General features: G+C 43.3%; 1 protein-coding gene across 1 annotated transcript in view; it reads left to right on the top strand.

Moving 5' to 3' along the window:
- The window catches only part of RAB3B (RAB3B, member RAS oncogene family), a 130,207-nt gene that overhangs the window by 1,962 nt on the left and 111,230 nt on the right, over positions 1-17,015 (top strand). Inside the window, exon 2 of the mRNA XM_065409499.1 lies at positions 4,633-4,711. Within this exon, the coding sequence (XP_065265571.1) occupies positions 4,633-4,711 (79 nt within the window). The remainder of the gene's footprint in view (positions 1-4,632; positions 4,712-17,015) is intronic.

The following is a 17,015-nucleotide window of genomic DNA, read 5'->3' as shown; positions in this document are numbered from 1 at the left end:
ACACAGCCATAGTTCCTCCCCCTGCTTCCAAGGCATACCTTCTTTCAGGCATCACAGTCCTTGTAGAATACTATCTGTTAATATGCAGCGTACTCAGTAGCAGGGCAATTGCCATTTTAGGTGGGATCTCATAACATTCAGGTCAATTGATTGTTCATGTTGTGAAGTAGGCTGTTGTGTTGTGGTGGTTGTTCAGTTTTTCTTTAAATAGTTCTGGTTTAGAAATTATGGTATTAAATATTTTGGGACATTTCTCAATATTAGTAAGTAAGAGCCAGTATTAAACTATAACCCTGCCCTGTAAAAATGTATACTGTGGCCAGAGTCCCAGGGTACTCAATGCATGTCTTCGGAAGCTTGTTCAATTCACTGTATTTGAGTTGAGTTGTCATCACCCACTGTCAGGAAATATTTGATCTTTGGCATCAAGCAGAGAGACTTATTCATCCCATATATTTGGGGGGTATTATATGATATATTTGGGGACTAATAGAATATGGGAGGTGTCAAGACTCCTGGACTTCTATTCTCACCCTGTCATTGGCTTGCTGTATGATGTTCAACAAGTCCTTTAATTTCTCTGTGCCCCAGTTTCCCAGTCTGTATAAAAGGGGAGTATAATTATATTGTCCTTGCATGTTTGTGTTTGTTGTGTTTAGTGCTGATCAGTCCATAGAGTAAAACACAGTCCCCACCCTGAGGCATTTATAATCTCAGAAGACGAAACTAATTAACAGTTCACCTCAAAAGCACTGGGTTAGCATGTCATGGAGATGCAGAGTGGTGCAAAAGATTGATTTAGTTCTTGTTTTTAGCATTTAATACATCATAGGATTTCAAATGCAGGTCAACAGAGATGGGCCTCTTGAAATATGTGCCTTTTGCTCAAGGGTAACATTTTCAAAAGCACTCAAGTCCCATTGGCCTTTGTGAAAAGTTTAACTCCATGCCTTCTGGAAGAAGTAGTATTTTAAGAGGATTCTCATTCACTATATACACTGAACATCTTTCCATACCCTCGAGTACAAACTGTTCAGTGTTAGAAACAGTCATTCTTCTCAACTGTTCCACCCAAGATTATTCCCTGTCAGAAGGGCCAATGATAGTGCACGGGTTGAGAGTTTAATAGTGTTTCTTTGCACCACTTAGTGATAGAACATACAAGTTAAAAGCCTTTCAGGCTATGCTACAGGTCAGTTCAACGATGAAGATCTCAGCTTGTAGCAAAAGATGTTGGAACCCTTACTGTGTTAGTTAGAGAAGAGACACATTCTGCAAAAGTCCTGAGGGATGATCCTACAAGCCAACCTTTCAGTAATCAGATGGCCAAAAATACATATGTTGTAACCCCCTGATAATTCCAAATATAAAAAAATAATCCCCCATTAGTCCATTCTTTGCAATTTTTGGGTTTTGTCTCTGCTTGAAACACATTTCTGAATGACTTTTTTTATACGTTGTGTGAATTCTGTTGTCATCGCTGATGGAAAATGTGATTAGCACATGTGACTGTATCGGACTGGGATAGTGCAGCAAAAAAAATATAATTTCTCAAATTATACCCCACTAAAGAAAAGTTATTGCTATTCCAAATATACAAAGGATTCTTACAAAGGGATATTTGTGAAACTAACTCAAACACATCTTAGATTATAATAATAATAATAATAATAAAAAATCTGTTCAACAGCTGGATATTTCACCGTGCAAACAAGTAAAATTCAACTCCAGGTATGATTTCTACCTTTGACATGTCTGACAACAAGGACCGTCTCCTGCACTGCTGGCATGACAGCAATAGCTGAGTCCAGGAGCTGCCACACAAACATAGCTCCAGTCTAGATCCCCACCCCTGGGAAGTTGCTGGGTAGGGAGCAGTCTGCCCCTTTAAAGATACCCTCCACCCAAGGCTGGCTTAAGACATAGGCACTATAAACCCATGCCTAAGGCTCCTGTCACGTGATGAGGTCAGAATTTCAGTTTTCAGTGTTATTTTTTTTCAATTGAAAGTTTCTAGACCTCATGATTGTGAAGAAACACCCTCAAATGTGACCTGAGTATAACTGAGCAGTGTGAACTGTCCTATACGTCGGAACAGGGTATTAATCCCATGATCTACTGCTTTGGGAGGTACTGCCAATAGGGCTCTGGGACAGGAGGAGGAAAATGCAGCAGGCCCTGCCCGCTCACCCAAGTAGACACAGTCTGACTGCTGGGGTAAGTACTGGGAGAATCCCCACTGCCATCCCCTGCCTCTCTAGGTGGGGAAGGGGCCCCTGCTGCTCCTTCTAGGGGAGAGAAAGGGGCCTCATGGTGCTGCCCGTATGTCTCTGGGATAGGTGGGGCCCTCCTGCCAGCACCACTACAAGTGGAGTTAGTCACGAGGGGGTCCATACCATGTGTGCGTAGGGCTCTGGATTGCTTTATTCTGGCCCTGCTCCCACCTCACACCCACAAAGGAGCACAGCAGGCTGGCTTAGCCGCTTCCTCCCCACCAGCGGGAGCAACTTCAGGGAAGGGTTAAATGTCTGTTGTAACGTAACTGCCTTATCCCAAAAGTCAGTGTGAGATTCTCGGGGATAGAATACGTAGCGATCATATAACACTTCATCCATGGAAATCAAAGCCCTTCACAACAGATCCTAGGTAATGTTATTCCTATTGTATAGCTGGGAAACTGAGGCACCAAGAGTGCAAGTGACTCAGCCAAGGTCACACAGCAGGTTGTAGGCAGAGTTGATAAAACCCGGGTCTCCTGACTCCCATGCAATAATTGGAGCACATTGCTTCCTATTGCACATGTTAAAGTTATTTCTCATAATCACAATCTCTCAGTGAAGTGGGGCGCTGTCTTTTGTAATAACGCCACTATGCTAGTAAGTGGTTTTTAAGCTCCCATTCTGTGCCAGTAACTCTGATGTTTTACATTTTGAGGCTGCTCCACAGAACTTCCTTTTTCTCTAAAACAATAATTGAAGATTAGATAAATCTAATTTAGATTCCGAAGAGTCGGGTCAAGACTTGGGCTGAAAAAAATGACAATCACCATGTTATTTTGGAAATTGCTTTTAAAGAGATCTGAAAGAGGAAGAATTTTTCAGCAACGCTTTGTTGTAGCAATGTTTGATGCAGTAAGGATGAGTAGGCAGGGGAAGGAAGATTTCGAAAACCCTTCCTTCTTCTAACTTCATGTCCAGGAATTGCAGGAGCAGCTGATGTCAGATATTTATCCCCTCTTGTTCTCTTTGACGTTGGTTAATAAACATCTTGAGGAAAATGGGGAATATGTATATAGGGAAGAACTAAGTGTCATCTAGAGCCCCCATTATGCACAAAATTAGAACCTGTGTCTAGATGAACTATCAGCATAAAAATATACAATTGAGTCATCAAATAGGTTAAAACAGCAGAAAATAAATTCTCCTATGTGGGCAAACTGGAACAAATTCAGACCTGGGAGTAAGTAGATGCAAATTCATTACATTTTACGTCAGGTCTGAATTTGCCCCCAAGTTAAAACAGTTTACCTAGTGTACCGGTACAGTATAAAGTCAAACAAGATATTAGGGGGATGGTGTTTTTCCCTTTACTCCTGGGGAGTTCCATCAGAGATACATTTGGCCTCTAGGTTTAATTAGAAGTAAGAGAGGGCCAAATTCTGTTCACTACCACTAGTGTAAATCTGTAACTATTGACTTCAAGTATTATTTTGTACTTAGACCTTCTGTAAGTGGAGTAGCAACGACTTTTGCCAAGTCCTACTATATTTGGTCCTTGTAGCAGGGTAATGGATTAGAATTTGACCCAGATAATGTGCAAAACCAAAGTTATATATGGATGTATTTCAAGGTGTTTTTTTTCTTCTGGGTTCAATTCGTTTCACTGCCTGTCTGCAAGAAACATACCACGATTCCCCTTATAGATGTCAAGAACTTACCTGGAGGGTAGATTTTTGGTTATATAACCTAGACCGTGTCCCTCTAATCATGTTTGGGTTTGTTTAGTTTGGAAAAGAGAAGACTGAGAGGGGACATGATAGCAGTTTTCAGGTATCTAAAAGGGTGTCATAAGGAGGAGGGAGAAAACTTGTTCACCTTAGCCTCTAAGGATAGAACAAGAAGCAATGGGCTTAAACTGCAGCAAGGGAGGTTTAGGTTGGACATTAGGAAAAAGTTCCTAACTGTCAGGGTGGTTAAACACTGGAATAAATTGCCTAGGGAGGTTGTGGAATCTCCATCTCTGGAGATATTTAAGAGTAGGTTAGATAAATGTCTGTCAGGGATGGTCTAGACAGTATTTGGTCCTGCCATGAGGGCAGGGGACTGGACTCGATGACCTCTCGAGGTCCCTTCCAGTCCTAGAATCTATGAATCTATGTTATGGACTGGTATCCCTAAATAGCTATTCATTGAATATCTGTATGAGACTCTACAATTCAGCCTCTGCTCCTGTTTTATTTAAAGTCAATGGAAAATTTTCCATTAACTTCAATGAGAGCAGGTTCTGGCCCTTAATCAGCAGAGTTTTCCTAGTATAACTTGTCCATTTATTGCAGTTAATTTATTTTTGTATAATATTTTCTTTGTTCATCTTTATCATATACATTGTAATCCTTTTGCTTCTACATCACAGGTTCAACAGTGTGACCAATCTTGATTCATACACTCACAGCAAAGCCTCCATCTGTCTCATGGATTATAGATCTAAATTGGTAACTATCATTTGCTTGCAGTAATTATTACCAATTATGTTAACAATTCATATGCTTTCTGCTTTTGCTAAGTCTCCCTTAAAGTACTATATCATTTGCGAAAATTTGCTTCAGGTTATGGTATTGTTTATTTTTATCATGAACTTTATTCTTTAGGTTATGTACCTGGGCTGTAAAAATCCATTTTTGATTGAAATTTGCCATTCAGGATCTGACTAGGATTGAACTTTATTCCTGAGAATGAAGTAATTTTAAAAAAGATTATTTTTCAGTTGCTGCAGTGCCTAAGACTCAAATTTATATAACTGAAAAATGACTCAAATGTGAGGGTTTTTTAAATAAATTACCATACCTAGTCCATAACATGGATGAATTTTTGGATGGTTTTGGGAAAACAAGTAGAGATATTTCACTTTTGAAATGTGATTACGGTACGTGTGATTAACATTTCTCATGGATTTTTACTGGATTTGTAAGTCCAGGAAAAGGAAGGAATCTCCTGGGTTATATAGTCCATTTCCTCTGCGCCCCCCCCCCCCCCAAATTGCTTGACTACAAAATAATTTTAATAACTTTCTCTTGTAGCCACAGTAGCTTTTTGTATAGTCTTGTCTTGAATATCTTCAGAGAGGTCAGAAATGCAGCCTCCCTTGACAGTTTGATCCATTGTCTACTTGAACTTAGAGGCATGTTTTTTTCCCCCCCTAGGATTCAGTTTTCCTGCTTCAGTGTAAATGATTCTGCTTTGACAGTTGAATATAACCCTTTCCTTGTCATTTACTGGTACCCAGAAGTCAAAATGGTAGGACTCTACTCATGCCCATGTTCCTTCCCTTGATAGCTGCTGTTAACTTTCTCCTTCCCATCATGGCTCCCTGTCCCTGGTGACAGCCATATTTATTTTTCCCTCTTTTCTGTTGGCTCACTTTGAGCCTTAAGTGGCAACTAGGAGTAATTGGACAAAAGTATATATAAAGAAAGGAAATTTAGGCTAAAATAAAACCGGAACATCTGCCTAATAGTGACAGATCTATTAGGCTGTAGAAAGTTTCTCAAGAAGAAGGGTGGAGGCTCCATTGCTTAGAACACTTAAAACTAGGCTGGACAAAGCACTTAGAGAAAATACTGTTGTAAAATCTTTGTGTGGCCTCAAGGGATGTATAAAATGCCCTAATATGTGTCTCTCATCTCTACCTTTTGAAATCTCCAGTCAGAATTAAAATGCAAATCATCTGGGTGATAAAAGGTGAAGCAGTTAACAATGTTGACATGAATTTGTCGTTATGGTTCAGAGTCAATATCCCATAGAGATATGGGGGCAATTCACACCTCTCAGATCCATTGTTTCTCATTGTCTGTTTGCACATTTAGAAGAACCTCACTCTGTCAGTTTTCATTCAGACCACCTTTCTACCCTACAAATTATTTTTTAAAACAGTCTTATTATTACAGTATCTGGAAACTAATAGATCGTCCAGAGCAGTACACTAGTAGAATTCCATATAGCTCCTACTCCCATTAACCCATGTAAAGAATTTAACCACAGGTCCCCCCAGAAGTTGGCTTTTCTCTGTGTAGGAGATATTCTAAACCAGGCATTAGATTGGGTGGGCATATGAGATACGCAATACTGGCATTTTCCTGTTGCCTCAGTCAGTTTCTGCATTGCTTTTTGCTGTCTCACACTTGCTTTAGACAGCAATAGGTATTCTGAAATAAACAAAAGAATTGCTTTTTTGTTTGTCCAGTACAACATTAATTCACATTATGAAAAGCTTCTAAATATCTATGTATGCCAAAGAACATGAGTTCAGAGCTATTGCTTTATTGTGTGTGTGTGTGTGTGTAATATATAATGACTTTGTGAGGGACTAAATAATTTGGGAACTGAGATATAGAATCTTTCCTTTGTATCTTGATAGTTCAAATCTAATCTGGGTCAATAGTAACTGAAAGTTGTTACCATCTGATGGTGTGATGGCTGCCATCTTGGTGGACACTAGGGGTTGAACCAGGGATCTCTAGAGATAAACACATAAGCCTTTACAGATTGAACTGAAGAGCCAGCCGCTGTAGCTGGGCAGTAGCAGACTTGCATGCTCTGGATCTGGTGCAGAGCAGGACACATAACACACACGAAGCCTGACCAGTAGTGGGCTTAATGGCTCTGCGATGATCTATGTGACATGTATATGGCTGTTTCAGTCCAATTCCCAGTGAATGGACATCCATGCTGGGAAAAACAGCACTACAGTTGGCATTGTTGCTGGCACTCTCAGTGCAGATGGCAAGAACTGACTGGATCCTAGAGACAAAACTACCCTCTCACCCTAGAGAGGATTAATGCACATTGGTAGGGGAGAGGTGAGGAAGCTGTCACTGCCACTGGGTTTTCTGATCTTCTGATGTAGAAGATAGAGGATTTAATTCTCCAGAGATTTCCGTTTGCAACTTTTCACTAGCACTAAATTCAGCTGGAAATTATTAGTATGAACCACTATGGCTATTCCTACTCACTTACTGGGAATGAATGCGAGCTTCCATCCTAGTTGGGATTGAGTATAATTTGTGCTGCAGCTGTCTGACATGCTTTGTCATTGCAGATTCCCCTGTTGTTGTGCTTGGAAGAAGTTACTATGGCATTCCACACCAATTAATTGTACACAGCTTTTCATTTGATCGGTCATTCTGGGCGTGGCTTAGAATGTCTGAGTACTTTATTTACAGGAGAAATAACACTGAGTGATGATGGGCATTATACTAAAAATATCATGGCTCCACAATACAGTATCACACAACGTAAGGAGTAACCTTCAGAATAATATGGGCAGATCATATCTTGAGAACGAAAGCACTTGCTCTTCCCATTGCTAATGCAGTTCTCTAAAATAGGCTATCAATGCTAATAATGCTTTTACCTGAACAGAAGTGGCTGGTTTGGGCAAACAGACCATACCTCTTGATTTCTTTATACGGTATCTTCAATGGCATATGACTTTCAACAACTTTGCTTCTCAGGCACAATGAAAATTACTCAAAGGGTAAAGCTCATCTGTGCAGGAAACAGATTTCTCAGGGGCTGCTCCTTGACTTCGGGACAAACTGCCAAAGGAACTAAGGATCAAGACAAACTTCACCACCTTCCACTCCAAGTTGAAGGCGCATTCCTTTGACCTTGCCTTCTCTAAATATATAGCTCTGTGTGTGTGTGTGTATATAATTAAACGTTTATGTGAGAAGATCAGGTGTGTTTATGGAAAAATAGCCAGAATGCCCAGGGATTTTATAAAAGTGTTTCCTTTGAAAGGGTCATGGTGCAAAATGTAGCCCTCTGGTCAGTGTGTATGCCCAATCCACAAAGGATGTGGATTTGTTACAGCCTCCAGCTACTGAGCTTGGATCTTTAGCTCAACCCGTACAGACTCATGCTTTTCCCTGGTATCAGCCAAGAGGTGGCCATCACACAAGAATGGACCCAGGGCTGTGGCTTCAGGTTCAGAAAATGGAGGAAAATTGTCAGAAAGGAAAATTATATTTGTCTCTTAATGGCACCAGCTTCCAACTGTAATACTCCCCTTTTAAACCTCTGGCCTCAAATTACAATACTGTCTTTTTAAGGGTCCAGCCTATTTCTGGGGATACCAGGCTTTCCTCAGCTGCAGTTGTTCAGAAGGGTCCTTTGTCCTAGCAGACCCCTTTCAGTCCTTATACACAGTGATGAGCTACCAAAATCTTAACAACCGGTTCCCTCCTCCTCACCCCACGAGGGGGTCGTGGTCCGCACCCACCCCCCAGGACTCCTGCCCCATCCAACCCCCCGCGTTCCTTGATGCCCCCCCGGACACCTGGCCCCATCCACCCCCCCTTCCCTGTCCCCTGACTGCCCCATCCAACCCCTCCTCTCATTCCTGATGGCCCCCTGGGACCCCTGCCCCATCCAACCACCCCTTCTCTCTGTCCCCTGACTGCCTCCCACTGCCCCATCCAACCTCTGCTCCTTTCTGACTGTCCCCCGGGACCCTTGCCCCCATTCAATCCCCCTGTTCCCTGCCCTCTGATCACCCCGAACTCCCCTGCCCTCTATCCAACACCCGCTCTCTGCTCCCTTACCGCGCTGCCTGGAGGTGGCTGGCGGCGTTACAGCCGGGGCCAGAGCTGGTCGGCCGGAGCTGCGGGGCCGGGGCCGCTTGGCCGGGCCGTGCCTCCCTGGAACCCTCCTCACGCCCCCCCCCCCCCGCCCCAGCTCACCTGCGCAAAGCCGCCACTTGCTTCTCAGCCCTCCCAGGCTTCCCGCGCGAATAGCTGATTTGCAAGAAGCAGGGGAGGGGGAGGAGAAGAGGGGAGGAGGCGGAGGTGAGCTGGGGCCGCCAGCGGGGCGGAGAGCTGCCAGAGCTTTACCGGTTGTTAAATTTAAAAGCCCTTTTAGAACCAGTTGTCCTGCGTGGGACAACTGGTTCTAAAAGGGCTTCTAAATTTAACAACCTGTTCCCGCGAACCGGCTCCCGCTCACCACTGCTTATACACAGACCAGAACAAGAAATTGGACAGTGTAATCATAAGTGCTGGAATTATGGGTGCTGGGGGTGCTGCCGCACCCTCTGGCTTGAAGTGGTTTCCATTATATACATGGTTTACAGTTTGATTCAATGGCTCTCAGCACCCCCCACTATAAAAATTGTTCCAGCAGCCCTGAGTCTAATCTGCATGGCTCTTCAAGCAGAGTGCAACCAAGGTTCCTCTAGTGGTTGGTCCATCGGGCCCTGGCTCAGTTTCTTCATGGACAGGGATGAGAGAGGATTCTTTTTCCTTTCTCCTTTCCTCTGAGAGCCCCCAAACCACTTCCTCTTCCTGTTCAAGTAGCTGCTTTGCTGAATCCAGACAGACATTCTCTTGATCCAATTGGCAGACCGAGTGGATTCTCGGGGGCAGGGCAGGTCTCCTCCTTGCTCTAGCATGGGGTATGTACACCTCATCACAGTCAGTGGAGCACCAGTGTAACTGAGATCAGAACCTTGGCCTACTGTTTCTTTCAGTTGCCGATAGTCCTAACTTCCTGATGGACACATTTTTGTCCTCCTGGTTTTGGTTCTAGCAATGGGAAGGAATTATCTGTTACGCTGATTTATGTGGTGTTTTCCAACTGTGTCTTCTCTCATATCTCACCTATTGGAAGTAGAAATGCTTTTCTGTGCAGCCAGCATCTTATTTATCATTTGTTCAGCTGCTAAGTTTTTGTCCTCCTAAGCAAAATTCATCAGCAATTTTGGCACTTCCATCATGATTTTCCAAGCAGCTCTTTGAAGGGCCTTTTCCTCCTCTGCTCATTTTCCTGGAAATTGGAATTATTGCAGCATCTCTTGGTTGGGAACATTCTACTTCCTTAAGCAACCGCAGGAGGCCAGGGAGAGAGAGAGAGTCAGTTCTAGTCACACAGGTCAGACAGCCTGAGGCATGCTTATGTGATGCAGTGCTCTGCTTTTACTGTTTGAGAGAGGTGTGCTCCAGTCAGACCCATGGGCTTCCTGAGATCATCATGCAGCTACAGAGCCACTATGTTGGACTATGAAAGGATCCACCACTGGAAAAAGGAGATGGGTGCTCAGAACTCTTGAAATACCAGTAGGGGCCTGGGTGCAGGTGCTCAGTACTTTCAAAAGCCAGGCAACACCGTTAGTTATTCATGTATTTAGTGTGATGAAGAGGCATTTAATTCCACCAACTCAACACTTTCTCCATATCCAGAGATTTGGCAATGACAGGATGGGCTGGCTTCTTCTCCATTGGCATCAGTTAAATTGCCAACTTTCACGTGGTAAATAAGCACCCCGACTTTCAGAATAAGCCAAAAATCAAGCGAATCCCATTTCAAACCAGGCCAAAACAAGCTAATCCCCAAGAACCCCGACATTCTATGTGACTAGATCCCCCCCCGGCATGCAGTCTGGGACTGTGGTGGGCCCGCTGTGCACCCCTGACTCTCTCCCCTCCTTGCCCCTGCTTGCCTGGAGCCGATCCGGAGGAAAAAAAAAAAAAAAAGGGAACAAGCTACAAGCCCAACAAGCAACTCACAAGCCAATTAAGCCAAAAACAAGTCCAATTTCTGCATTTTCTTTTTTTGTGGGTTTGGCATGTCTGGTTAGGAGGCATCTTGGGTTATCTGCCAGAATATTTTGTGATTTTTGGTGTAAGTGACCATTTATTACTAAATCCAGGTTACCTGGGTGGCAAGATAGAGTCTGAAGAGCCTAAGGGGACTGTCTGTGACTCTATAGTAAAACTGATAATGCAACCAGGAAGTTCACATTTGTTACTGGGTTGGTGAAATCTAATGATAGAATCTAGCACCAGTTTGGGGTATCTGCCCTGTTTTTGACAGTCTTCCCTGAGGTATAGGCACTCTCAGTCGTGAGCCACCCCAGATAGTGGACACCACTGACTCGCCATGTAACCAGGATCAAGTCCTCTAACCTCTCTGTACTCCTGTGCTTCACTCATAAATGGAAGGAGGTATAATACTTACCTTCCTCACATGGTATTCTGAGACTTAATATTTATATAAACTCTTTAAGATTCACAGCTGCAAAATGCTATGTAAGTTTGTCTTATAACTAAATTGCAGACATGCTTTCTGGTGACCCAGAACAACTCACTCAGTGATATTCACATTGGTTTAGTGTAATTAATAACCAAAAAGTTTACTATAGATGTTCTACTCAACTGACAAATTCCCTCATGTACGTGTCAGGTGAGAATGTATAAGCCGGGTGAACACTTGGAAAAAGCAACGTGCAGTGCCTAATTAGGTTGCAATTAACAGATGACCTCTGTAATCAGTGCATGGGATGAAGGTAGGATGCAGGCATGGAGAAATTGACTCTGACAAATATAGCTAGACACACCAGGAGCTGAATGAGTTTTGCCTTTACTATTATATGCTGTATGTGATCTTCAGTAATGTTGATTTTATGATCTAGCCAGTTTCTTTTACTAGCACTCATCTCTATATGGTGTCTAACCTTGTGCTTTCAATATGTTAGTGTGGATAGACAAGTACCTTTACACAGTTGAGAGTTATTGTTCAAGTAACCAACACTATAGGGCAGTGGTTCCCAAACTTGTTCCACCGCTTGTGCAGGTAAAGCTGCTGGTGGGGCGGGCCGAGTTGGCCTGGAGCAGCGAACCGCGGCCAGTGGGAGCCGCAATCGGCCGAACCTGCGGACGCGGCAGGTACACAAACCGGCCCGCCCCGCCAGGGGCTTTCCCTGCACAAGCGGCGGAACAAGTTTGGGAACCACTGCTATGGGGGTTCATCATGCCTCAACGTATTTTCAGAAGTAACTAGTATTTTAATCCTTTTTAAATGCTGGTCCCGGTCATAATAGGCAACTTCAATGATCATTAGTCATGTGATTGTTCTATGTTAAAATATCCTTAAATCCTGTTATCCTTATTCAGTCTAAATTGCTATTTACTTCAATATGATTTGGTTCAGGACTGCAGGATTTAGCCTATAATTCCCATGACTAATGAGTATGAAACCTGGTAAACAAAGGTTTGTACCGAAACTTCTGCAATGGTTAGATTCTGATTTTATTTACACTTGCTTTGAAGTGTCTGAGTTACTCCAGGTGTCTGCCAACTGGGGTAAAATGAGATTAAAATGTAGTCCATTGTTTCTACAGGTTTCATTATGAGCTCTGCTTTTTCAGGATTTAATATCATACCTGTTTCAAATATTAAGTTATGAGATCAGATGCATTTTTAAATTGCAAAAATTATTTAAATCTGAGTTCTTGAGTAGCAATTTAAAAAATATTCTTGTGGTTTCAGATGCTATTCTACCATGCTTTGAGCCAAACATGGTTTTGTTTAAAAAAAAAAAAAAAAAAAGGGGGGGGGGGAACCAAAAAAACCATCAGATGGAGTCCATTCTGAATATGGATTATATCTTTATCTGATTTTACAATTTAGAAAATAGCATATTTAATGGCACTGTAAAGGGAAGGAAGATGTGACATTTGGAGTCATCCTAGAGAAAAGTGTGTATGTATGTGCATGTGTGAGGTATTACCATATAGATAGGTTTCTCTAAGGAGGGGAGTAAATGTTGTTTCCACAATGTCTATTTCTGATATTCGTGGTCTGACAGATGGTATTGCATAGTAGCACTTTGGGAAAGTAGATCAAGCCGGTGCATCTATATGTGTTCTCCTATGGTAGCTGTTTGCAGTTCATACTTCTCATTGCTTCTGCCTTCTACAATAAAAGTGAAATTCCCCCTTGTGCTAAGGGCCAGAGTGAGGCCTACACACCAGCTAAGCTGCACTTAAGTGCCAGTCTGGCTTACAGTTTACTTCTTCAGGGAAACATGATAGTTGAAGTAAACAGGCACAGGCTTTGCAAAAGGGATTTCTAAAAACAATTAGCAAAAGGGATATACATATCTTTGTAAAAGCAATAAAACACCTCATCACAGGGTGGCTGGCCCCTTTGAGGGAAGATGGAGTCAGCCTCACAATTAATGAGGGATGGAACTGAGGAGGGTCAGGTAATAGCTTAATGCAGTGATCCTCAAACTTTTCATATTGTACCCCCCCACCCCCATATCCCTGTCCCCTCCCCCCCCAGGAGCCATGGTCAGGAGCTGGAGCTGGAAGTCGGGGGGAGGCTGGGGCTGGAGCTGCAGCCAGACGGGAGCTAGGGGCCGAGAGCAGAGCTGCAGGTCTGGGGCTGGCAGTATTGCTGTGGCTGGATTGGGGATGGCAGCTGGAGCCGCGGACTGGGTGTGGACCCGCAGCCAGGCTGGGAGCTAGGGGCTGAGTCCAGGGGTGCAGGTGGGGGCAGGGCGTGGTTGGATGGTGCTTCCTCCCCACTTCCTGTGGGGGCTGGCCCAGACCCTGCTGTGCCACCCAGAACATTCCTCTGTGCCCCCTTAGGGGGGAAAATCCCACAATTTGGGGACCACTGGCTTAATGGACACCCAGGCCTTATAAAAGGGCTGAGAGAGCTCCATTTGAGGAGTGGAACCACAGAGAGTGGGTAGATTCCTGTGGAAGGCCTTGAGCCAGGGTCTGCAGGAGGCCAGGTACTCCAGGGGAACCAGCTTTGGGGCCCAGTGCTCTATACCAGAGCCAGGAAAGAGACAAGGAACAGAGTCCAGGAGGGATGGAGAGTAGTACTCTAGAGGAACCAGACTGGGGGATGAATGCTCTGTCCCAGAGCTAGAAAGACTCTCAAAGATAGCCCAGAAAGTGGCTGGGAACAGGGCCCAGAGGGCAGACTGAAGAGAAGCCCCAAAGAGCAGAAAAACCTTTTTGTTTGTTGGGACTTCTTAGTTGGACTTTTGCAACCCCAGAAGGGGTTAAGTTTTGTTTTGACTTGGCCAGAGGGCTAAACCACATCTCCAGCATGGACTGGTGTGTGGAGAACTGAGGAGACCCATCTTGGGGAAGGAAACTGAGGCAGGGAGCACCAGGAGTGCCACAGTTGGCCAGCAATGGTGCTTATGTTGCAGCCATGCTCTGATACTCATACACCATTCCCTGCCTGAGATTCCTCACCACTCCTGTGTGTTCTCTGGGATTTGGGAAACGGCATAACAACAAATGGGTATAAACTGGCTATGAAGCAATTTAAGCTGGTAATTAGAAACCTTCTTCTAACCACTAGAGGAGTGAAGTTCTGCAACAGCCTTCCAATAGGGCAAACAACCTATCTAGTTTTAAAATGGAGCTTGATAAGTTTCTGGATGGGATTAGAGGGCAGGATTCCCTGCGATATCTGGGGACAGGACTCAGTGACCCAGAAGGCCTCTTTCAGTCCTGTGTCCTCTGTTCCTATGATTTAATCAAAGTCCTCTAAGGCAATCTTTCTCAATGACCGGCCCGTGGACAGGCACTGAGATCTCCCTGACACAGTTTAGGAAGACAGCAAGCTGGTCACGAGTATCAAAAAGGTTGAGAAACACTGCTCTGAGGTGGTAGGATTCTCTCCCGTCTCCACATACCCTCTGTAGCGCTTGGCTTCTTCTCTGGACCATGGAGTACCGTCTCTTTGACCCTTTCAGTCAGTGTTTACAGTGATCTGAAAAGAGTGGGGAGTCTTTAATCACCCCCACATCTGCAAGTCCCCTTTTTTCTGAGTGCTAGCTAGCTCATTGACATAGGGTGCCTCCATTTGAAGAGAAAACCATCCAGGTTTAATGACCCCGCCCCCATACATATAGAAAGTCCGTAATACCAAACAGAATGTGTAAGTTGTACAAAGAGAGATTTCCAAACTGTCACGGGGGGGAAAAGTTCAAGCAAGAAAATTGAACTTGAAAGAGTTTTTGAAACTTTGTGACCTCCTGACACTGCTGTGACTTTTAACTCCTCTTGTGATTGCTGTGGTTCAGCTCACAGATCTTGAGTGCTTCAAAATCTCTGTACAACCCATCTAGAGTTGCTCTTCTGTGAAAACAGCAGAATGTTCTTTCCAAGAATCACTCACTTTTTATTTTTTAAACTGCTTCAATTGAAAGCTATACTGGCCAGTCACATTCTGTAATTGCTTTTTTAACAGAGATTTGAAAGAAGCATTTGTAGCCGTTTGCCCTCTTGATTATAGCAATCTGTGGGTCCAGGGATAGCAGCAGTACTTCATATTAAAAATCATGTTGGATTTGGTGAATGGATTCCACAAAGGTGGTGATATACAGAAAAGACTGATTCAGATTTAATCAGTGGGTCACTTGTCTATTGAAATCTAACTGTAATTCTAGAAATGACCAGGCTTTAAGTGATGATGGTGATGAATCTGGTGCATATGGGTGAATAAATAAAATTATATTACCTCACCCACCTTGTCTCTCTCTGGGTGAATACGAAATGAAGAAAATGATCTCCTTCCCATCAGCACATGTTCCCATTAGCACTGGTGCTGATACGTGTATCAAGAAGAGTAGGTACTTTTAAATGTGAAGCCTCTGACTTTCTTCCATCATGGGGATAGTACACATTGATTAAGACAGAGAAATTGTTGGGTCTTCTTAGCTGTATAATAAATGACCAGATTTCCAATACAGTATCAGAAATTGGGGCTATGCATGTGTATGTGTGTGAGTGAGCAGCTAGTTTGAAGCTTTGCTTTAAAATTCCTACTCGGATTCAAAAGTCATGAATAAAAGAATATTTTCCTGTTATGCTGGTGAGAAGAAAATTCATACTGTATCTTGTTGGTGAGTTTGCAAAGGATCTTAGCCTCAAATATTAAAATAAAAATATATATAATGGACAGAATCTCAGCCTCACCTAGGGTAATTGTGCAGAAGTTTTTGCTGCAGGCAGCGATGTTACTGAGTGTTTAACTGTTGCTTTAGGTGCTCTTGAATAAACTGTACACATTGGATAGTCTGTAAAACAGGTAGGCCTTGTAGTCCAGGTTGCATTAGTTTAACTGAAGATATGATTTTAAACTAATTTAATTAAACTGATGCAAACCCTTGCATGGACACTTACTTTGGTTTAAACTAGGCTTATTTTGGTTTTCCTAATTCCATAAGAAATGATAAAATCCTGGTTTAAATGGATGGGTTTGTGTACCAGTTTAATGAAATTGGTTTTAAGTGGATTTTAGTAAAACTGGTGCAATTCTGTATGTAGATGAGGCCTTAGATCAAGTACTGGATAGGATTCCTCTGCTCCATAGCGCTCAACCTACCTGGGCCCAAATGTGGGTAGCAGTGTGTGACAAAGTTCCAAAAGAGTGGGAACATAACATTCTTCAAGCAGGAAGGTAAGATGCCCTGGGATTCACTCCATGAGAGTAAACAGTCCTTTCTATCACTTCAGTGCAATGATTCTTTAGTTGTGGTGTCAATAACTTTCCACAATAAATGTAAGGGGACACCAAAGGTGAATAGAAAGTAGGGAACTGTGGGACTAAAATGAGTGACTTTTTTTCTTGAAATGTCGGATGTTTGAAAGAGAGGCCATGACTCTAGTCCAACCACTGGACTCAAAGGGACTTAAGGAATCAGGGTTACAGGGGTAACTGGATTAAATGTAATAGACAGAAGGTCAGAACAGATATCTAATGGCCCTTTCTGGCCTTAAGCTCCCTGTACCAGTCTTGGCTCTCTCCTTCCCTCCCTCTGCTAGGCACCAGGGTATAATGGGTTTTAGGGGAGTTGTGAGTCTTGAGGGTAGGGAGAGTTTAGTGCACTACACCTAGCTCCTGTCACTGCTTCCTTTACTTGGCAGCAGGCTCCCTTTAGCAGTGGATAAACAGAGTAATAGAAGGGGAAGGCAGCATGATAGTGACC

This window comes from Emys orbicularis, chromosome 8 (genome assembly GCF_028017835.1).
Source record: "Emys orbicularis isolate rEmyOrb1 chromosome 8, rEmyOrb1.hap1, whole genome shotgun sequence".
NCBI classification, from domain to species: domain Eukaryota; kingdom Metazoa; phylum Chordata; order Testudines; family Emydidae; genus Emys; species Emys orbicularis.
The sequence above is the reverse complement of the archived record's forward strand: the minus strand, read 5'-3'. Positions and strand labels throughout refer to the sequence as shown.